Source organism: Haemaphysalis longicornis, unplaced genomic scaffold (genome assembly GCF_048455015.1).
Source record: "Haemaphysalis longicornis isolate Haplotype H1 unplaced genomic scaffold, Haemaphysalis longicornis Haplotype H1 scaffold_4, whole genome shotgun sequence".
Taxonomy (NCBI): Eukaryota; Metazoa; Arthropoda; class Arachnida; order Ixodida; family Ixodidae; genus Haemaphysalis; species Haemaphysalis longicornis.
In genome coordinates this window covers 15,557,458-15,580,319 of record NW_027526361.1, presented here as the reverse complement: position 1 = coordinate 15,580,319, position 22,862 = coordinate 15,557,458, and the positions used below count along the sequence as shown (strand labels likewise).

The window sequence follows — 22,862 nt, the reverse complement described above, 5'->3', positions numbered from 1 at the left end:
GTTGTGCTCACTAAACTCCTTATTTGATTGTGCTGGCGGCGCTGAACAGTGAGGGTGGTATCGTAGTTCCCCACTTTGCCACATGTGACCCCCCAGGGTCAATTTTTTTATTGCTGATTTAAATTCTTCGAACGTATCCATTTCAAAGTAATTTCTTTGGGGTGACCATAAAGGGACAAAAAATCATTTGTGTTGTTACATACACATGGTTTATTCATCAGTAACAGGAGAACAATTCTAAAAAAACGTTTCGTGGGTGCAAGAAGGGAGAAGTGCCTGGAGGACGAATCTGAAACTAGCCACTGCGCGCCTTGCAGGACCAAATGCGCAAGCGATAGCCAGCGCACTGCTGTAGTAAAGCATAAAGAAACAAAAGAACAGCCATCACCCGCCGTGGTGGCTCAGTGGCTAAGCCGTTTCGCTGCTGAGCACGAGGTCGCGGGTTCGATTCCCGGTTGCTACAGCCGCTTTTCTGATGGAGGCGAAAAGGGAAAACGCCCATGTGTACGAGATTTCGGCGCACCTTAACTATCCCCAGGTGGTCAAAACTAATCTGGAGCCCTCCACTAGGCGCGCCTGCATTGCGTCGGCACTTTAAACGCTACAATCATCAAAAGAACAGCCATCGGCGCAAGAAAGAAATTTCACGTATTTCTGCAGTGTGGCAGCACATGCCAAGCGAGAGAGATGATCGAATGAGGCATGCTTTTTAAGCATACAAGCAATGGCGTACATGTATGTCATTGACCATTTTGAAGGTGTTCGCAGGGGACATACATGTACGTCATTGACCCTGAAAGGGTTAATGCCAGTTTGTTGGGGTCTGCTGTGAAGCCCTCAATTGACTTCTAGAAACATATACGTGTTTTGGCCGGCCTTTATGCGCAAGGCAAGGAGACAACTGTGGCCTTGTGACATGCCCTACCACTGGTCCCTGAACTTGTGGCTCCCCTATAAATCCAACTAGAGCCACAGATGAGTTGTAGCTTGTTTAGTGGCTCTAGACCCGACTGCAACCCACTCGTCTACTGGGGGTGGGGCATTGTTGAGGTGAGGATGAAAGACAACACCAAGAGAATCCTGAGGGCACCCATAAAGGGGATGGACCTCGCCAGGGAGGTGAAGCACACCTGCAACCGTTTTGAAGTCTAGGCTTGGCAAGTTTATGGCAGCTGGTGGAGGCTATCTCAGAACTAAGTTTAATGAGAGCGCATTGATTCTTCTCATTCCACTGAATGTTGTTCTTGCATAGTAAATTCTCCTGGCTTACCTTGATGACTCTGTGCCCGACAAACTAAAAAATTGCATCATCTTCCCGTAGGGGAACCCCGAGTAGTATGCAAAGCAGCCATGGGGTCGATTCAAGTGCCCATTAGTTTTCAGTTCGTCGTTTCCGTTAGGTTCAGGTACGCAGCTACCGTTATATTTACAGTTTGGTTTCCATGGTAACTACCACACTTTTAAAAATGTTGCAGTGATGGCAAGCTAACAATTGTAGACGAGCTACTACTACTTGTTAGCCTTGTTAGACAAGCATGATCAGAGGCTGTTTGCCCTGCAACTTCTTAAGGGGGGACGCGGCTTTCAACTTCGGAAAAATGACCAAAACATCGTTTTTTTGAAACCCACATATTCGGCTTCTATGTTTCCTATTCTGTGCGTCTGCAAAGTTTTTACGCTGAAAAGCGTCGCAAAGTGGCATAAAAAAATACTTTTGTCAGGCGCGGTGACAAGCTATCAGCGCAAAAGGGCGAAAAAACGGCAATTTTCGGAGCGCTCTATCTCCGCAACGGTGCCACTGGGCGCGGCCATTTTGATATGGTTAGATCGGCCGAGCGATCGTCTTTCCGGTTCTGCTCGTCTCTTTTATCTTCGTTCATTCACAAACGCACAAACGGCAGAAAAGAAACGACGCACAAACGAAGCTAGGAATAGATGCTGAAGCGCTATTGGTCCCCGGTCGGGGCACAGATCAACGACCCTCCTGATTGGATGTTGCGGGCGCAACGCAAGATGGCGGCCGCCTGAGCTGCGTAGCGAGCGGATTGAGTTCATTTTCGCCGCTGCGCTCGGCCGAGTTTCTGTTCAATCTGTGGTATTCAACACGGACGTTATCGCGATGGGAATGCTAGAGATAACGAGCCGGATTACGGGAAGTTGTGTGGCTCGAAAGGCGGAGGTCATCGAACGCTTCGTGGTGCGCGTGACTCTACCGTCGCCAGACCCCGGAGGGTGACGCGGTGTGCGCGCTTGCGATAGCGGTTCGTGAAGTGAACTTTTAGTCGGATTTGCGATGTTTACACGCTTAGTTATTGCTGTGTTTTGACTGTGGGCTCGCTAGCCTTGAGAAAGAAACGGTCGACGCGTCAAACGCTGCGGCGCGCACGGCATAGCCGATGCGCATTGGAGCATCACATGACTGGGCAACCGGTTACGATTGAACGCCAGTAGTTGTAATTAATGCCTGCGACGTTAGATTTAATCTTAAAAGCGACCTGACCAGCCATATCAGGTATAACCAAAGTTCGATATGTCGCGGTAAGCGTGCGCTGCGATGCGCGCGAGCCATATCGCCTTTCTTGCGCAACGTTTCCCGTGCACTTGTAATGTAATTTTCATGCAAACAGGTTTGAGTTAGTAATATAGGAATAAAAATATGCTCTCTGCGTTAAAAATGTACGTTACTGTGGCAGCGTTTAACAGTGATTTTTTTAGGTAAATTATTGATACCATTGCTCAGGGCATACTGGCTGTGCTGCGAGAAATATTGGATGCCTTGAATGTCAAAAGTAGTAAAAAAATATGCTCTTGCATTGAAGTTGGGAGTTATGCAGAATACTCTACCAGGCTTCAAAGTAGCTCATTTTCATCTTTATGGTATGCAAACTTTTGGCAATGAACACCTGCACATGAGTACTAAGTTGCTGTGCCAGGCAAGATAAAACATAAAAAAAGCCAAAAATGTTCAAATTTAAGTAAAAAAAATGCTTAACTTGTTGCCATGGTGACAACACTGCAAAAGGAGGTTGTCCAGTGCGATACAGCCAACCAACTAACCTACTTTGCATTGAAAGCCCATTGAAACCCATCTCCCCTCCGTTTGGTTTGCAAAGGGGGGTATGTACTCTTCACGGAGGAGCTGAAAATGATGTTTTCTGGAAAGAGAAAGGCTGTAAAAGGCACTCCAATTTCAAGGCAAGGCCTTCCAGAAGCCCCATGTTCAAAAGGACATGAAAGGCTACAACCGTGACGACTTCTGATATGTGAAACCCATGTTGCAACTTCGGAAGCCGTTTTCTCAAAACAGTTTTTTTTGCCACCTGTGTCGCTTGTACCAGGGATTTCTTCATGACCGCTGGGTCTATTTTTATTCCGTTTCTTGCATTACATTCCTTGATGAACTGTTCAGGTCGTGACACTTTTGGTTTTCCAGATTTGTTTTTTTGTGATTTTTTATTCAAATAATCATTCACAGTTGACATGCCTGTTGCACATTAACCTCTAAAAAAATGAAAACTAAAAAACATTGTGTTGTAAAAAAAAAATTCTAAAACTGTCACGACCTCGTCCATTCATTTGGGAATGCAAAGCACTTCGAACAAGTTTTCTATCATGTTTTATAAGCCGCTCAAGCTCGGTACAAGCGGAACAAAAAGAAAATTTCATACATAAAAAAGTTTTCAAAATATTACTTTGAAATTTTTATAGTGTTATCACAGAAGCATTTCCAGTTGCTGTGCCAATTTTCATCAAAATCCACAAAGAAATAAAAAAGTTGATTTTGAAAGCCACGTCCCCCCTTAAGCTTTCAAGGTCCTGCAAAAGAAAGTTTGATGTAATGAGCACCAGGCTGCCCGTGTCTATGCAAATGGTCCTGCATGTTGTTGCTTTTATTTTCCTATATGTGCATGCCAGTATTTCAAGGCTGGGCTAGCCCTCCGTGATGTTAGAAACTACAAGTAACCGCTGTGCTGTTTACAGTAATGCGGTGTATACGACGTGTAGTGGCAAATAGGTAGGTGCTTGTTTTCACTTCTCGAAAGGCTGATAGAATGAAACTTGTCGTGGTTGCCTTGTTTGTTATAGCAGAGATGTTGAATTTGACTGCCACCACTTACTATTGTGGAATGCGGCCTCTGCTTAGGTAATGTGTCCTCTGTTGTGTGGACACCTCATCATTGCTCACTTTAAGCTTAATCCAAAAAGCTAACCTTTCCATCTGATAATCTCGCATCATCATTATCTGACCTAGTATGTTCTGTGGCAAAATACCCCCCCCTCCCCCCCCCCCCCCCCCTCTCACCTCAAAAAAAGAGTAGCTGACGGAGGTTCCCTGCCTCCTCCATTGTTTCTTCTTGCACGCTCTCTCCACCAAGATGCTTTCCTACACCTACGGTGACATTGAACCATGATTTGAGAAAATGACTGTGGGATTTGGCTGGTAGCATTTTATTGCGACGGCTGCACCCACCATGCCTCTGTTATGCTGTGCTTTTGGGCACAAGCATGACAATGGGGATGTTGGCATGGGCTGATGCTGCAATTGCGCTCAGGCCCAGCAACTTTGCCAGTGCACGGCACAAATGCACACATGTTGTATCTCCACACTGAGCTGTACACTGGTAAGAATGTCACCAACAGCGTCCCAGCTAAGAAGAGGAGGGAGTGGAGGGGTTGGAGGATGAGGGGCTGGGCCTCAAGGCCACTCGCGCTTGTAGCTGGCGAGCCCGCTCGAGGTCGCGCTGTCGCTGCTGCTCCATCTGGAGGGCTTCCTTCTGCTGGAGCTGCTGCAGCCGCAGCGCTCGCTTGCGGAGCTTCCCGCTCCGCTGCTGGAGTTCCGTCATGTCACGCTTCATGCGCACCAGCTTCGCTTGGTAGAGACGCACCCGCTGAGCCTGCAAGTGCAGTAACACCGCCCATTAGCTGCTACATCTGCGATGGTTTTGTTGATTGATTGTAGGGTTTAACGCGCCGACGCAACGAAGGCGATGAGGCGCGCCGTAGTGGAGGGCTCCGGATTAATTTTGACCACCTAGGGATCTTTAACGTGCGCCGAAATCTCGTACACACGGGCGTTTTTGCTTTTCGCCTCCATCAGAAAAGCGGCCGCCACGGCCGGGAATCGAACCTGCGACCTCGTGCTTAGCAGCGCAACACCTTAGCCACTGAGCCACCGTGGCGGGTGCGATGGTTTTGTACATACATAGAGCAAAGTGTGCAAGTGGAGGACCAAAATCATGTCAACAACCGCTCACTGTGACGGAAAGAGCCAAATTCTCTCTCGCCTGTCGTAACAATCTCTGCTCATGAGCACTATTTCAAGTTCTCCTAAACACAATGACCCTCCACCGCCCTTTCCCATCAACTTTTCTGCCACACACGGAATTCACATGACTTATCTATCAGTGAAGACAAAGAAGTAGTTTATTGACTCTTGTAAAAGAGGAAGGTCACATGAGTAGATATATCCAAACGAGGGTTCCATAGTTGATACTGCACCAGGACCCTTGGTATATTATAATGGAAAAATACAGTGAAAGCAGCCAAATACAAATTACAGTCTTTGGCTGCTTTCACTGTATTTTTCTATGTAAAAATATACCGAGGGTCTCGGTGCAGTATCAACTATGCAGTACCCTAGTGAGATGAGAAAAGCTCTTGGACGTTTAGTAGAGTGAAAACTAAAGTGGTAATCGCATCCATGTGCCCTGCCTTCTTATCCTACTTGTTCAGTCGGCTTGCAGTTAGCATTGAAACCACGTAAGGCACATGGGCATCACAAGGGCACTGCTACCGTGCCACTCGCACCACCACCAGAAACTTGATGGCAGAACTCCAATGATGCAGCGTTGCCAGTGTTGCAGACGGTGAAATGAGCTACTGCACATGTGGCATAAACTCGAGTGGACGTGTGGGCTTTGAAAGTGAAAACAAAGCAAAACAGACTGGGGATCCCAAGCCTCTGTCACAATGTACAAACTGGAAAAAAAATAATAATAATTAAATAAAAAATAAAAAGCACTGACTGCTATGTAACTGCCTAATCCATTAAACTGCAAACCGTATGTTTAAAGGCCAACTGCACTCAAATTTCACCTCGGCCAAATTTATTTTTAATGCGTAGTAAGTACCCCGAAATCAGCTGGGACACAAGTGGTAGCCCCGTGAAACGTCTCGTTAATCAGTCAGAAGCGTTTAAAAAAGCTCCGCCGCAGATCACGCTGCACCTGCCGGCGGATCGCGTAAACAGCCATGACGCGCCTGTGACGTTCCAGCCGACGGGGGCTTCTTCCTCTGGCCCCATGTGCGCGCAGTTCTCCCCAGCTGGTGACCATCCGGCTGCTCGCTGGACGGCTGCAACGTCACTGCAATGGCCGCCCGCTCCTCGGTTTCGGTTTCAAAATCACTGATTTTTGCTGGCCGCTTGCGGCGTCCACGCGCGTATTTCAGCTGTTGTATTTTGCATGTTGCTTTCTTTTTAAGCAGACTATACGGAAATAGGGTTTTCAAGAACTCAAAATTTTTAGTGCAGTTGGCCTTTAAGTTGTCCAGAGTTGCAGCAGAAGACTTGTTAAACTTCATCAGCAGCCGGCTTATTTCCACTGCAGGGGACTTCTCTGCACACTGATCCTGTTGTGCAGAGCATGGCTGGGCAGTATCGCGACAGTATCTCAGAGATACTTTGAGTATCTGTATTTCAGTATCGAAATACATTTGAAAAATGTGTTCGTATCTCCGTAGTGAAATACTTTTATGGTGTATCGAATATATCGCAATACCCTGGCACATGAGAATATCTCGATATATTTATTTTCATGGCACAGAAGAGCCTCGTGTTTAGACCAAATCGACGTCGTCTGGAAGACAGCTTATTCGAAAAGCTGCTTTTGCTTAAGTGCAACTAATGTTTGTTTTTTTGTGTGGCAAGTGATGCTATGCAATTCTCTTGAAGATTCCATAGTACTGATGATTCAATTTTGTGCATGTATTGGTTCTGAAATGCATAATACTTCATAAAAATGTATTTTAGAGCATGAGGCCGCTGAAATAGAAAAAAAGTATTTCAATATCTGTACCTTTTATCTGTATTCCGAGATACTTTTTATCTGTGCTTGCAAAAGTATCTCAGAAATATCTCACTATGCCAAACTTAAATGTATCTTAGTATCTGTATTTGAGGCGCCCAATGCATGTGTCACATTTTTATCCCAGAACCCATTTTGATGCATCTCTGTAGAGCCCTGGTGCAATGCCCATTCTTTGCCCCCTGATTTTCTTACCTCTATCGGGGCCATCCCCTCCTCCTAGTCCCATCTCTCAGTGACCACTCTGTTCCCTGGTGGTCCACTGGTTGTCTGCTCTCTGCATTACATGCCCAGTAAGTTGACTTTATTTTTAATCCCGCCGCGGTGGCTCAGTGGCTAAGGCGTTTCGCTGCTGAGCACGAGGTCGCGGGTTCGATTCCCGGTTCGATTCTGATGGAGGCGAAAAGCAAAAGCGCCCGTGTGTACGACATTTTGGCACACGCTAAAGATCTCCGGGTGGTCAAAATTAATCTGGAGCCCTCCACTACGGCGCACCTCATCACCTGTGTTGCGTGGGCACGTTAAACCCCAAAATTAATAACTTTTTAAAAATCCAGCTATGACTTTTTCCACCCTAGTTTGTTTCTTGACCCTAGATGCTCCTTTACTATCCCTAAGTGTTACTCCTATCATACTTTTTCCACTCTTGTATCACTGACTTAACTTTTAAGGTGTTTAATAATGTGCAAAATTTCTGCCCCTTAATTCATCACTGGCTGTACACATTGGTTGTACACCATTATTTTCAGTGAAAGGGGTAGCCTACTGTTCACTATTTGAGAGCACTTGCTAAATTTCCCCCATACTAATTCCACGCCAGATTTATTTTGTGCGGATGGGGTCAGCACTGAGAAATCGTCTAACACAGCTATATTCATTCGCCTTTTCAAGCATTTCATCATCTATGCTAGAGTTGAGCTGGTGGTTTGATTTCTTTATATCCATCTTTAACCTCTATGTGCAGGTCCTGAAGCCCACAGGTCTTAAGCAGAGGTTTATCCATCCCTAGCTGGGATGGATACATACTCTAGTTGTCCACGCACACATAAAAGGGGTCTAACCAACCATGTCGTCCAGGCTCCCCATGGCGTCAGCAAAGCGACCATTCTCTTGCTGCACTGTGTCTAGCAGCAGGCCTTGGTTCCGCCTGCAAAATAATGCATTGTTCCACTAGTCAACTCTGGCTTAGAGTTTTGTACAAAGTCATATCCAGGTAGCACTGACAATTCAGCCTGGCAAAGAATTCCAGGAGACTGACCGACGCAGCAACTGCAGCACAGATTTGTCCGTATTGTTAAACAAGGCCACCCTGCGAAAAGTGACGGGCCCCCGATACCTTGGCAAGAGGGAGCAGGGGCCAAATGATGGAGCCAGAAAGATTCCAATGAGGCATGCTATGGCTGTAACTGGGTGAGACAGCACTTCTCTTTGCCAGGACAAGTTGCATCCGATTGATTGTGTTAGCTCCGGTACCGCAAACAGGACGAGTCTTCTATGACTCTGTGCAGCAAGAACAGATTATCACAGCTCCTGGCTCAGCAATCTACCCATGAAATATGCGAAGAGGTGACGACTTTACTTTTCACATTTTCTTTATTACCAAGGCGGAGCTGAGAAGAGGTCTGACTTGCACTTTTAAATTATGAGTTGTTTGTTTCTCTGTTGTGATGCGAGCTGCGAGTTACGCAAATGCATTTTGTCCTTCATGTTCTTTCGCAATTTCTCTTCTCGTAAAGGAGCCATGAAGACAAAATACAAGTTTGTTTTATTCGAAAGATTTTGTGTTTTATAGTGCCCCCAGCGCTTGTCCGGATACAAACGATGTTTTCTTCACCGAGAAATTAATCAATTTACGTTAAAATTTCGATTTTCCCGCTAAAGCGTGTGTTTTCGTGGTCTGCAATGACATCACCGGAACCGACCGCTCCTCAGCCAAAGGTCCCGATTCACGCGTCCACCGTACAGGGTGGAGACACGTACACACTGGTGCCGCCATTATGGGTCGCTCGCTCGCCGCCAAAGCAAGTCATTGTATTAAAACCGCGCTAAAATTATCGCCGCAACGCGGTTTACTGGCGAACTTTGAATCATCTTATCTGTTTCGCATTGCTGGGTCTCGTGGGAAACGAAAAGATTAACACATTGAGCACGTTGACCCAATTGCAGCGGCACGGGACCGTTCAAAGGGTGTCTCCACCCCGTACGGCGGCACTGGCGTCGAGGTACTCGCGCGTTTGTTTATCGTTACTGAACCTAGATGGCGCCACCATACCGTGGCAAGCTGTTTGTTTTTGACCGTATTTAAACCTGGCTTGTTTTTGTTCTGGGAGAAAATAATCGTTTCATGAAACATAGTCCTCGCTCGATAAATATGGTCACGTAAGACACCGTTGCTTGCGTCAATCGGCCAGTGTCGTCTGAGACAACCCCAAAGCCCCGCAGTGCTGTGCAGCTAAACCAAGCATAATGCACGTAGTACCAACAGCAGTACGCATCAGTACTTCTATGTTTACATGTGCTTTTGTAACTTCCACTGTTTTTCCCACCATTCTTATTGCTTTCAAAAGAATGTGCCCTAAATTTAAGCACAAATAGCTCGTTCTGCAAGCTTATAAGCTCAGCATGATTTGCGTTTGCTTTTGCCGGCCTCCGCCAATCACAGGGCATTCTGGTATGACATCATAGGTTCTGTTGCGGGAAATGAGCGAGTGGGTCGCATGGCCATTCCCTTTTTTCATAATTAAGAAGCTTATTTGAGCGAAGTTTACGTTAAAACTGGTGTCAGTATGAGTCTAACGAGGCTGCCTTTTGAATGAACCAAACTTGTGTTTTGTCTTCGTGGCTCCTTTAAACACAGGCTGCGACCTACTACACTGCGATCCAATCGTACTCAAGCTTTGCTGGGATTTACATACTAATGGTACTACAGTTGCAAGAACAACTGCAACGTTTTCATGAACCAATTGGGTTTCAATTCAAAGGTGTTCATTTTTAAAGTACCATATTCGAATACAAGGCGAGGTTTTTTTTTCCAAAATCCATAGCCTCAAAGTCATACCCCGCCTTATATTCGAAGCTGAGTATGCATATATGGTGATTCTTTTGACTCTCCAAACTGCAACCTCGCCTTATAATCGAATAAATACGGTAAGGCATTGTTGGTTAGTTAGTGCCCACTGCTAACAGATTAGCTTCAATCTACCTTCTGAAAATTGTGGCACAGAATGACTCAACATCCTACTACACAGCTCTGTCCACAGCCTTCATGTGAAGGTTGTTAATGGGCCGAAATAAGGCAAGTAAGAACATATTCGACAAGCTTGAGCGTGCACCGTCTGTTGGACCTTCCGAAACCTCCTGACCACTGCAAGTTTGCAAGAGGTGCCTTCTTCCAACAAGCCGGCTTGCACTTGCTGAGAAGACCACTGTATTAGCTGCTGTTCAAAGATGAAAAATAGCTGCTTTTGAATTCAATTAGGCTCTTTGGTGGTTACGCAAATGCACTGAAAGTGCTAGGAGCCAAAAGCCAGTTTTTTTTTTTGGACGTCGAACAGCTTTACAGGAACACTGGCATGTTGCACAAACACCAAAACGTATGAATAGAACAAGTCAACACTCGTTATTCCTTGTAAAAGCTCGAACAGTCCTACAATATCGGGACCAGTCGGCAAGTGGTTCACTCACGTGAGGTCGCCCAGGCTTGCCTGCAGGGCTTTCAACTCTTCCACGTGTCCCAGCTCGATGGCAGTCATGGTCCACGGGCAAGGCTCCAGATGGCTGCAAATGCAATAAGAGTAATTGTGGGCTACGGTGTTCTGCATTCTCACTTGGGAATGCTCTTATGATGTTCAACCATGATGAGCAGGATGAAGTGGCCAAGAGAAGCAGCATGAAGCTAGGGATGGGGTTATCAAACCTGGCCAACCATTTTTCGGCATCCCCAGCGCTGGTTAAGATGTGCATTACGCACATACAACAGTGTTGTAGCACTTGTGTGCCAGCTTCAGTATACATGGTAGCAGCAAAGGGACATGGTTACACGCCCTGATGCCAAAGTGCGCAAAACTAGCATGTAATTACTCAAAACTTGGATGCGACTCTACTAAAGGAATGCTCAGACTTGCAAAAATCACGACTTTGGCACACGAGTGAATATTCCACGTTGCTTTAAGGCGTTCAATTCGCATGCACGACTTTATTTTTAAGAAGCTCGCGAGAATAAAACTGGCACTGTGAACATGGGCTGTGTTGTCCCGTCATCTCCCTGTACGTTGCTCCGAAACGCCCCATCTCTGCCACAACTTCATGTAGGTTCAATCTCGTTCACGGTACGAGAGTGCGGTATGCAGATAGGAACTAGAATGCACAGCCTGGAGCATAGCTTTCTGTATACGCATCCGCTAGTTGTAATCATTGGTGACTTACGACTGTTAATCTCAACGGACTGGTCAAACAGGGATCAAGAATACAGTCTAACGTTTCTTGTCCTCTTGCAATCTGCTCACGAAAAAATAGGTCTGTTTGTACACAAAAGAGTTTACGGGTGAGTGAATTTTAAATTTCATGACGGACAAGTTGCACGGTGACGAGCAATCGCAGTGCGCGACGCGCGTTCATGTTCGAACATTGCTTCGTTACAAAGCAAGCTGGCGAACCTGCCAAGCCCGCTTTCACTGCCTTCCACGATTCCCTCCGTGGTTTGTGATCTGTTGACTGCGAGCTGACAGCAGATGCGGTTGGCACGGACGACTACCCAGCATCTACGATGTGGTGGCACTCTGAATCTGCTGGGCACTTGACTTCGAAGATCTAAACTTGCGGCGGGTGAGGTTTTTGCCGCGGTCAACCGACAAACATGCACGGCCCCACGGGTCGGCTGCAAAGCATAGAGTTTCTCACGAGGAAATATTGAGATTGCGACAAAATACACAGAACAGAAACCGCTGAGCCCAGTGTTGCCAACCAATTTTGGCCGCAACGCCCCACACCGCGCACGGTAAAGCCCTACATAATATTGTTGTTGGCCCTACGCTTAAAAATGACTATTTTGCCACATATGTGTCAATTTACCTGTAATTTTTATTTCGGTTTAATTTAATTAATTATAATTTTTTTGTGTTTTTCAGTACCTTTACAGTAGAGCTGTATATGTTTAGGTTTCCAAATGTAGCGTGAGGGCACAAATCGAAGTAGGACGGAAATTTTACGTTTCCAGAGCTAGACAAGACTTTCGCAACAAACCCAGTCCCAAGGAGGCACAACCTCCCTTGAAGACCTACTCAAGGCGCTCCAGATACAGATACAGACCCAAACTGACCAAATTAACCAACGGCTACAGGCGCTATCCACTCAAGTAGCCCAAAACAGCGTCCAAATCGATCAAGTTGTAGGTCGGGTCGACCAACTCGGAACTCACATCGACCGGCTAGAAGGCAGAAAGGAGACGGTTGAAAGTAACAGTCTCCGCAGAAGGCAAGCTCCGTATTCCCACCCTCCAGCGTCCGAAAGCAAGGATTTGGTTTCATTCCTCGATGAGTACACTACCAAAAAGGCAGGACTTCACCGTGTTGCTCCAATGGAATTGCCGTGGATTCAAAGACAAGTCAGCAGCGCTACAACAGTATCTCAGCACACTCTCACCCCCACCTGATATCATTGCAGTCCAAGAGACGAATGGTCCAACCAAGCTCCCAGGATACGTTACTTACATGGATCCATCTGGACGATCTACGGCAACCTTGGTCAAGAGCAACATAGCAGCCATGCAGCACCTTACCCCACAAAGGGAATGTGAGCACACCCTAGTGGAACTCATTCCTCGGGCAGCAAAATGCAAAGCGAGCATCTTTATTCTCAACTTCTATTGCCGACCCTCGAAAAAACGATCAGGTATAGGAGATACTCTGCGCGAAGCCCTCCAACTCGCTGGTAGCTCTCCTCTCCTCGTTTTGGGGGACCTTAATGCTGCGCACAAACTTTGGGGATACACATACAACACTAAGAGGGGGAAAGATCTACTCAATGTTATAGAATCACACAACTCGCGCTCCTAAACGTTCTGAACACCTCAACCCGCGCAGGAAACAGCATTTCTAGAGACACGAGCCCAGACTTATCTCTTCTCCGAGGCTCGCTCGACATCACGTGGGCCAACACCATGGAGAATTTGGATCCGATCATGATATCATACAAGTCCTCATCAAAGGCTTGAGCTACAGGTCATACGTCGGTACAGCCAAATTATCTGATTGGGACAAATGCAGAAAAGAAAAGAAAGATCGTGACCATTTGAAGGGACAGTCTTACGACCAGTGGGCGGAGAGTGTTATACGAGATGTAAAGGCCAACACAAAAACAATAGCAACAACATAACAATTAAAGAACGCACGTCGATTCCAAACTCCTGCACATCTGGGAAGCCAGGCACAGCCTGACCAGACGCTGGAAGCACAGGCATAACCGCCGGCTTAAGAAACGCATAGCGCAACTAAGTAAGCAGGCGGCGGAGTACGCGGCCCACCTGTGCAAGGAAAATTGGCTTACGTTGTGCGATGGCCTCCAGGGAACACTATCGACTCGCAAAACGTGGCACCTGCTGCGACACCTTATCGACCCCCTCAAGAACAAGGGAGAGACCAGTAGAAGCCTAGCACGCACTATGCACTTGTACCAGGGAACCACGGATGACCTCATTGAAGACTTGAAGAACAACTATACCTCCGTCCGTGAAAAGGTGGTGCTTCTCCCCATCATGAAGGTCCACCCAATCTCATGCAAGACAGAGACATTGAAGTCTACGAGGTCCGAGCCGCCACTGCAGCCTGCAAACGCTCCAGCTCACCTGGGCAAGACCAAATCACCAACAAAGCGTTGGCTAACTTGGATGACAGGGCTGTAGAAGACCTCACAGAGCATTTCAACGTTTTCTGGCGCACAGGCAAGCTTCCCATCTCCTGGAAGACAGCCTAGGTGCGACTGATTCCGAAATCAGGCAAATCACCACATATAGACAATCTTCGGCCGATTTCGTTAACATCCTGCATGGGAAAAATCATGGAGAGGGTAATCTTTCTGTGACTTCAGCAATACCTCGATGACACGCAGCAAATTCCCAACTCGATGTTTGGATTCAGAAAACACCTGAGCACCCAAAACATACTGATTCAAATCAAGGAGGACATACTCGTTCCTGCCACGAGACACTGCCCCCGGGCCATACTGACCCTCGACTTTAAGGGGGCGTTTGATAACGTGGCGCACATGGCAATCCTCAATAACCTGGCAAGAACAGGCTGCGGAGAGAGGACCTACAACTACATTGCCGATTTCCTCTATAACCGCCAAGCTGTCATAAAGATAGGGGATGTCTCCTCCGACCCAATTACTCTTGGGGACAGGGGAACACCTCAGGGGTCTGATCTATCCCCCGTGCTTTTCAATATAGCGCTGATAGAGCTGCCGAAACGACTGGCGAAGATCCCTAACATAAAGCATGGCCTTTACGCCGACGATATTACTATCTTTACGGACACAGATTCGATCGGCGGCCTCCAAGACACACTCCAACAGGCAACTGATTCCGTCAATCAGTATGCCAAAGAGTGCGAACTAACATGCGCCCTGCAAAAATCGGAACTTCTGGTCGTACGCAGACGAAGCATAAAGAAAGACAAAGACGACATCCAAGTCACACTGGAAGGCCATTCCATCAGGCCTACAAAGGCGATATGGATGCTTGGACTCGGTATCCAGGCGGACACAAAGAACAATGGACTGATTCAGAAACTAAAGACCGCCGCCGAACAGGTCACCCAGATGTTACGGAGGGTGACAGACAAAGATGGATGAAAGAGGAGGACACTACCAGATTGGTCCAGGCCTTCATTCTGTCGCGCATTACCTACGTGGCCCCGTACGTAACTCTGACCAAAATTGAGGAGGAGCAGCTCGACGTCATTATATGGAAAGCCTACAAACAAGCACTGGGAATCCCCATGAGCGCTTTGACTGCTCGACTACTCAAATTAGGCCTTCACAACACTGCATCAGAATTAATCGAAGGACACCTCTCCAGCCAAAAATTAAGACTCAAACTCACACCTGCAGGCAGAAAGCTCTCGGTGAAACTTCAGTGGACACCTGAAGGGAAGCTACAACCCCAAGCTCTTGCGCCAGATATGAGGCAGCACATACACATCAAGCCAATCCCCCGCAATATGCATCCAGAACATCATGCGAGCAGAAGACAGGCCAAAGGCCGAAGCACTAGAGAAAATTTATGGCAAAGACGAAGGGACGATTTACACCGACACAGCAAGCAGTAACCATAAGGGAGCAATGGTGGCAGTAGTAACATGAGAGACAAATGCCTCACCACTGCAACCATCCCCAAAACGAACCCTCAAGAAGCAGAAGTTGCCATAGCGCTTGCCATAACCCAGACCAAGGCAACGACGATAGTTTCTGACTTGCAGCAGGCCTGCAGAAGATTTACTTTGGGATCGGCGACACCCGCAGCATATCGCCTCCTGAGTACAAATCCCCCGAAACGGCACGTCACGATAGTCTGGGCACCAGCACACTCCTCTTTCGCGGGCAACGAAGTCGCCCACGCGACGGCCTGCGCACTCGCCCACCAGGCCCTGGTAGGAGAACCTGACCCCACTCCTGTTGTGACTTACCGTAACATTACCCAGAATTACCGGCTAGGACGGAGTGTATCCACCCCCACACCCGAAATTAGGTAAAAAACATGGCTCGACACTTCGCTTACTTCAAACAAACACGTTCCCTCACCCAGTCCGGCTCCATATGCAGTTCCCCAATCAGCATCCACCCCAATGCAAGTTCTGTGGAAATTCAGGTGCCCTATACCACGTAATTTGGGAATGCAGCCAAAACCTGGACTTGCCACCCCCTTTCCCTAACCCCAACCTCGAGCAATGGGAGGCAGCGCTGTCCAGCGCACACCTTGCCGACCAGGTTATACTGACGGAGAGGGCGGAACGTGCAAAGACGACGCTTGGACTTCTGGACTAAGAAGCCATCCCCACGCATATAAATGCTCAATAAAAGTTTGGCTCTCTCTCTCTCTTTGCCATCCAGGCCCGCGTACGTTGAAGGACTTCAGGAAAGCACCATTTTGGCCGGTGTCTTTGCTGTCTAAGCATGCGCACATCACCTGTCGCCCCTTTATGCGCGCACATGAGTGAGGGGGGGGGGGGGGGAAAGGCTTGCACGTGTAGTCAGGCTTAGCACACTAACAGTGATTCAGAAGCATTGTGACAGAACGGTTACAGAAAATGGCTGTTACTCTTGTCCACACAGTGGAGCCTAGCCATGCTGATACATTCTATGGGTCTGCCCTCAAGATGCCTTTCCCTCCATAGTTAATGAAGAGCAGTGGGAGCTAGGGAACGCTGGGCATCGCAAACTTTAGAGGTTCAGATACTTCAGGTCACCCGTGTTGGCAACGTTGCAGCCGGCCACAAACCGGCGGTCACAGCGCCCCCCTAAACCATCCTGAGGCTCGATAAAATGATTTCTCTCTCTCTCTTTCTCTCTTTGGTTACACAAAATTATCACCCAAAAATATGTGGAAATTAGTCACGACTGCTGTTATAGTACTTTGCGTTTACTTTAATTTCATTGATTGCGTAGTTCAGAGTGAGGTTCTCAATATTGGGAAATTTCCCTGGGAGGAATACCGACCCATCCGTGTTTGTCCGCTGCAATTTAAACTAGAGTTCTTCAAAGTTTCATCCAGCTAGATGGCTTGGAGGTATGCTCAATTGCAAATGAAAAATAAACGTGCTTTGTTCTGTCCACTCTTTGATCGGACTGTGCTTAGCTTCACTGGTCATCATTCTTCACAGTGTGGAAGGGCACTGAATACAACAGACTGTAATAATGTTTCATAATGTTATACCGAGGAGGTCAAGTTTTGATTTAGCGTCCTTGTATCATACATGTAAGGAACTCTACAAGAAGGTTGTATGGACTCTAAGGCGATTGTCAGTCACCATGGAGGAGAGCTTTCCTCCATGCTGCGGATAATGTACTTTTCATTCCTAATTAGAACGTCTTTCCTCTCTGCATGCGTGGCCGTTGCACTCTGTCGTTCCCTGACAAGTGCTTGTTTTTTACCTCTCTCTGCCCGCAGATCCAGCAGCAAAACGCAATCCAGCACCAAAAGTTGGCATTAACAGTAGATAAAGGAATAATTTATACATTCGCGGCTTTATTTGGAGAGCGAGAGAGAGAAGTTGTGGTTTTATGGCACAGTAACCTTTCGGTCATAATGCTCAAAGCTTTATTTGTCTTAGAATTGAAAGTCCAACTTGAAAACACAAACTCGCCCTACGCCTGCCGCAAAAAATGGCTGAACGGCCCTACAGCCCTGCGACGAGAGAAAAATTCCAAAAACGCCCTACATGTAGGACAAAAACCCTACAGTTGGCAACACTGGCCTGAGCTTTGCGAGCTTGGTCATAAAGTCCCTTTAGGGACTTTAGGTGTGCCAAGCCATTGGCCGAGTCCCGACCACGCGACGGCGACGCAAAAAGTTGTCACGAAGTTCATTTTTTACCCACGAGCCGGCACATACTGGAAGATGGCACATACAATCAACGCCCCGATTCAAAGGGAGAACCACTAATCATCATCATCATCAAGTAAAGTCAGAAAGCAAGTCAATAAAATTTGTTCGGGGTAGATAAACCAGGCAAGCAGGTTGTTGACAACCGATGCCAGAATTCAAGCAGAAAGAATCTAATCGTCATCATGATCATCATCATCACACACGCGTGTGATTATTATGATTTTTGTCACATCAGAGAGAGGGAGAGAGATTGAATGGTCAACACCAGAACCACTAAACAAGCTACGTCAACGCACAAGCCTTAGTCAACTCATTAAGGCCATTAACCATGAAAATTGCAGTCGACTCGCATTAACTTGATTTGAGTTTATTCGTTTACCACTTCACTTGGTTAAGTTGAGAGGTCTTGCTAAAGTGTAATGTGTGTACTTTGACTTTGGGTAATTCAATCTGCTGTTAAATGTGCTCCGGATATATGTACCGAAAGTTGAACTTGTCCGCACATGCAAATGTTCAGAGTGCTGTTAATTTGTGCGCATGCGTACCCACATAAATATCTTCTCAAGAACACAAGTATGACCCAAATATCAATGCCACTGCACCACAGCACTTACATGAACATGCTGTTAGTCTGGGGCAATGAAGGCTTTTAGCAACTGGTTACGGTCTCAGAGCTGCAGGACTCGCTGTTCAGACATCACAAGGAGGAATTTGATGGGATATACGTGTATGCATAATCAGACAACCCACAAACCGTTCAAGACATGGCGTTATGTGATCCAGTACTAGTGGCATGACCAGTGGTGGCGTGACCGGTAGAGTGAAATCCAGCTCAATTGGCCCAACTTCTATGCTTCAGCCCACCGGCCCTCAACTGTAAATGTCTTGCGTACCCCCACGGAATAAATGTTGTGGGTAATGTTTTGGGGTCACCCACACAGCAGCAAGCAGGCTGCGCCCAAGGGCCAATACAGTTAAATGCCAACTGCTTGTACACAGCAGGCGAGCTGCATGGTTTCCCCACCTTTCGGGGCTGCTTCCAACTTCCTCAGGGCCACTGTGATATTGGAACATCATCCATGCTACTGCCCGAAATCAAGAGCAGTGAGCCTTTGCCGTAAGTGTCTGTTGTGAAGCCTCCCAGACAAAAAATTCTTTCTGGAAGGGCCAGCTCTGTTTCATATCTGAATGCATTTGCCCTTTGCCTTCACATCTTGAAGACACAGGCCTTAAAAATCAACTTAAATTCCGAATGCCCTTGAGCTGCTCCGTTAACAAAAATGTTACAGCATCAGCTGTTGACAGGGAGGTATGCAAGGACAGTTCTGTCATCGCACCAGGACCCAACACTGGGTGGAAGAACAGCGGTAGTAGCACTGTCTTGCATTGCCTGCGTGCTAATCCTCTGCACCCATTGGTTGAGGTTTCTGGGCAGCGGTGCAATGTGTTTATGGAGGTATTGGAAACGACCTTGCTAGCTCGAATGAAGTTACAAATTGGCTCTTTACACCAACGACCACTTACCACTTCAGAACCTTGTGATGTCTGCTATCTGGGGTCCAGAGATGACGAAAACGGTCACCATCAGACACACATCCTACCTAATAACAGCGGTGTGAGCAATTACTTAATCTGAGACAATGAGTGGAATGGGCAAACCATCTTTTATTGACCATTGAAACAAAGGGTACAAAACTTGTAATCTAATGACAACAACACTACTAATAATAATACTCTGGATCAACCGGCAAAACTTCCCATGTGAACCAACCTTAGTACGTCTAATGTGGTAGGTTTCAATCAACCAGGTCACAGCCTTTTTTCTTGCATATGCAGTACCACAGCCACACAAGCACTTTCAAAGCTCCTTTAGATGATGACTGTCAAGCGCAGCCCTAAAATTTACCCTCAGTTATATGTTCCAGTGCTGCTCGACTCTGTGAAGCTTTGTAAAGCATAACCACGATTCTCAAGATGCCCAAAAAGTGGGCGTAGGCATCCTTGAGATCAGCAAAGCCATCAACCCACCACTGTTTCGCAGGGTTGAGACTCGTGGTCCCACAAGCAAGAGCCCACAGCGTGGCTTTCATGTGCTCGAAATAGTTATTCTGCTAAATTGCCATCTCTAAAAAGCTTGGCGAAGCAGTGCACGCCAAACATGATCTCGATTTGGCACCAGCTTTAAAACCAAGCTTTGAAAGTACTTGTATAGAAGGGGTATAACATGCTTACACAACACTTTTGAAGTTTTGATTGATCATGCATTCGTGCAAGGTGATTTCGTGATTTACATGCACAAAATGCCCAAGGAAACATCGTGTGGCCATAGTTTACCCTTAAAGGGGTCCTGAAATGCCTTCCGCCGATGCATGGATGTACATGTAACCAAATAAAGCAATGTATTAGCAATCTCCTCCTGCAAGAATTTTGTTAAAGCGATGAGTATTAGCTGAGAAATCGTAAATCGAAAACCGCGCATTATCGTCGCGCCGTATTTCCTCCTCCTTTCAACTGTTTCTTCTCTGTTGGCCTCCCCTCCCATGATGCTTCGCTCCTCAGCGGTGACGTACTTCCGCTATTGCGCTCCCACAGACTGCCGTCTGCTACGGGCCAGCTCTTTCGGCTTTTTCATCTTTGTTGACACCATGGACACTCCTCTAAAGGCTGGAAAAGCGAACGAAAGACCTGGCCGCATGTGTGCGGCCTGGCCTTGCCCTTTCGCGGCGAACTCGCAGCAGCGCAGGGAGAATCGTGCGCTCGTTCCCTTTGGTGCACGGCGCACTGTTTATCCAAAAAGCGCGGTCTCAGATGTGGGCCCGCTGGTGCCGGGTCTTATTTTGCGGCGGTTGTAATTCCTACTACCGGCGGCATGTGAAAAAAAGACATTTTAAACCGACACAGAACCCGTGCACAAAACGCGCCGGATCGGATTGCTTTATCAGTGGCGATGAACGGGAAGGCGCCGAGCAAACCAACGCCGCATTCGAGCGCATCCGTGTTCTGATAGTCGTAAAATGTTCAGGTACTCCGGCACTCCGCTAGCAGAACAGCCGCCGAGTCATTTCGGAAAACATTTAACAGATGGCGCCGTATGCATTAGCATGTCGCAACGCAAAACTGATGAGACGTTCTACTAAAACTCCCCTCGCGATGTTTACGTAGCTGGACGCAAAAATTTAGCGTTTAGCGTATGCAAAGGCACAAACGCTGTACTAAAACTCTCTATTAGCAACAAAATAGCGTGCGTACGTGAGGCTGCTTGCGTTTACAAAGCTGCACGCCGAGCGCTTACGTTTCAAACCTAGTGACATCGTTTAAATACACTCGCAAGCACAGTGTAACGTAGTCACATATCAACCGTATGCTCAGGCGACAAGCAAGAGCTTACTTTATGTGGGACGGAGATTGCGCATAAAGGCCCGTTCGCACTTGCGACGAAAGCGAGCGAAAGCGATGGGAATTTCGTCGCTTTGTCGCGCGACGATCGTGTTTGTCGAACTGTCGGGAGAAATTTTCTTCGCGCGACAGAATTCCCGTCGCTTTCGCTCGCTTTCGCTCGCTTTCGTCGCAAGCGGGATTGGAAAGTTCTGCCCCTGCCGTCTGCTACGCAGCGCGGAGGCAACCGCACGATCTGCTCGGGCGGGACGAACGCGCACACTCCCGCACGGCAGCGCCCCAAGCGGCAGCCGGCCGCGTACATCGCTCCCGGCGCCCGCCTGGGGCCCGCCCTCGGCACACTAGCAACACTAGCCAGTATATTTCAGGCACAATAATGGAGGAAAGATCTTTTGCTTCCGATGAACCAAGTTCTTTGCCCCTGTGTTTTTAAATACGTGAAGTGGTTAGCACGTCGCCCTCACGCAGCTCTGTATCGTCGAATCATCGCTGACTGTCCGAACGAAGCTTGCAGCTAAGCCAATGCAGCGACCGAAGCTGTGTGTGTGTGTGCATCGCCTCCTATGTGTAGCGTTCGTTTCGCGATGAAATGCGACGTTGTACTTCTGCGGGTGGATAGTGCTTCCCATGGTCTGGATTATCTTTTTCGAACGACGAACGACTCAACCTCGCATGGGGTATGTGTAGTGTGCCTGGCTAAAAGCCTTCTCGCTTGCGTGCCAGAGTTCAGTGACTTGCTGTTCGTCCCCGCAAACAAGGCGCGAGGTGAGTGCCGAATTTACGACGGGCAGGAGGAAGCAACCGATCGTCTGTCAATCGCGGTTCAGAATTGCAACGCATGTTGTGACGTTGTGTTCGTTCGAAACGCATCTCTGGTTTGTTTTGAAGTTGAATAAAATGTATCCGTCAAACCCGGGCATTCGGCTCAGGGCGTTCTCTGCGATTGCACGAAAGAAGTGCCACGGGGCTTCAACGCTTTCTTTAGGGAAGGTACTCAGGTAAGAGAATATCCATGTCGTGTTATGGCCGTGTTGCATTCAATACAAACGGTTAAACGTTTGTTTACACTTGTTTCGTTTGTCGTAAAATGTCCAAGCACTCCGGCACCCCGCTGGCAGATCAGCCGGCGAGCCGACGCTGAGCAGACGACTCATCTTTTTGCCGGAAGTGCGTGAAAAAGCCGCCCAATAGCAGGATGTCTAGCTCATGACGAACATATGGGAATCGATGATGTAGACATGTGAAGATGGCGGCGTCCAAAAACACGAAGGAAAGGGTGAGAAAAAAGCGACAAACTTTGCAACAAAAGTGTGAGCTTTCCGCTGCGCGTAAAAGAGTAATACTTGGCACAGCTGACGTTGACGACCCAATCTAACGATTGCGCTAGTTCATTTAGTGTGCTCAAAATGCCTTTCAGGGCCCCTTTAACAAAGAGAACATCTAGGGAAAGCTTTGACGCCACAGGTACACGAAGGGTGAGTTAATCACTTTACTGACTTGATTTCTGCATTGTCCATGCCACCTTGCATTGGCAACTCGCCAAATACCCTGTCATGCCACAGTGTGGTGCTGGTCCAAAATTTAACACTGCCAGACATCCCCCTATTTAAAATTTCACTGCTGTAAATAAATGCATGTGCAGAGAAAAAAATGTTCAAGTCAAGCTCCACTGAAGGCATTTTATGCCTAATATGGAAGACATTAGATAGCAAGAGTCCCCCATCATTTTGCAAATGACTCTTGCTTTTTTACTGGCAAAAGTGCCGTAGAAGCGACAAAAT

General features: G+C 47.4%; 1 protein-coding gene across 2 annotated transcripts; it reads right to left on the bottom strand.

Annotated features, from left to right (window-relative positions):
- Nucleotides 1–4,428: 4,428 nt before the first annotated feature.
- Nucleotides 4,429–12,056, bottom strand: Pldn (biogenesis of lysosomal organelles complex 1 subunit pallidin). Of its 2 annotated transcripts, none has more exons than XM_077706033.1 (4): nucleotides 11,511–11,650; nucleotides 10,770–10,862; nucleotides 8,151–8,232; nucleotides 4,429–4,895 (listed from the first exon to the last, which is right to left on the bottom strand). In XM_077706033.1, exons 2-4 carry the CDS (start codon nucleotides 10,835–10,837, stop codon nucleotides 4,650–4,652), a joined length of 396 nt encoding a protein of 131 aa, XP_077562159.1. In that variant the 5' UTR covers nucleotides 10,838–10,862; nucleotides 11,511–11,650; the 3' UTR covers nucleotides 4,429–4,649. The 2 variants fall into 2 exon arrangements, with proteins under 2 accessions (XP_077562159.1, XP_077562158.1); XM_077706032.1 differs by lacking the exon at nucleotides 11,511–11,650 and adding an exon at nucleotides 11,741–12,056 and having other exon boundaries at nucleotides 4,433–4,895.
- Between the last annotated feature and the right edge of the window lie 10,806 nt (nucleotides 12,057–22,862).

Bases quoted from the DNA above. Each gene is read 5' to 3' on its own strand.
- Pldn (XM_077706032.1), bottom strand. From the start codon at position 10,837: ATGACTGCCATCGAGCTGGGACACGTGGAAGAGTTGAAAGCCCTGCAG. The intron at 8,233-10,769 runs GTGAGTGAACCA...ATTATTTTGCAG, and splicing joins GCAAGCCTGGGCGACCTCAC to GCGGAACCAAGGCCTGCTGC. The intron at 4,896-8,150 runs GTTGGTTAGACC...CTGCACTTGCAG, and splicing joins TGGGGAGCCTGGACGACATG to GCTCAGCGGGTGCGTCTCTA.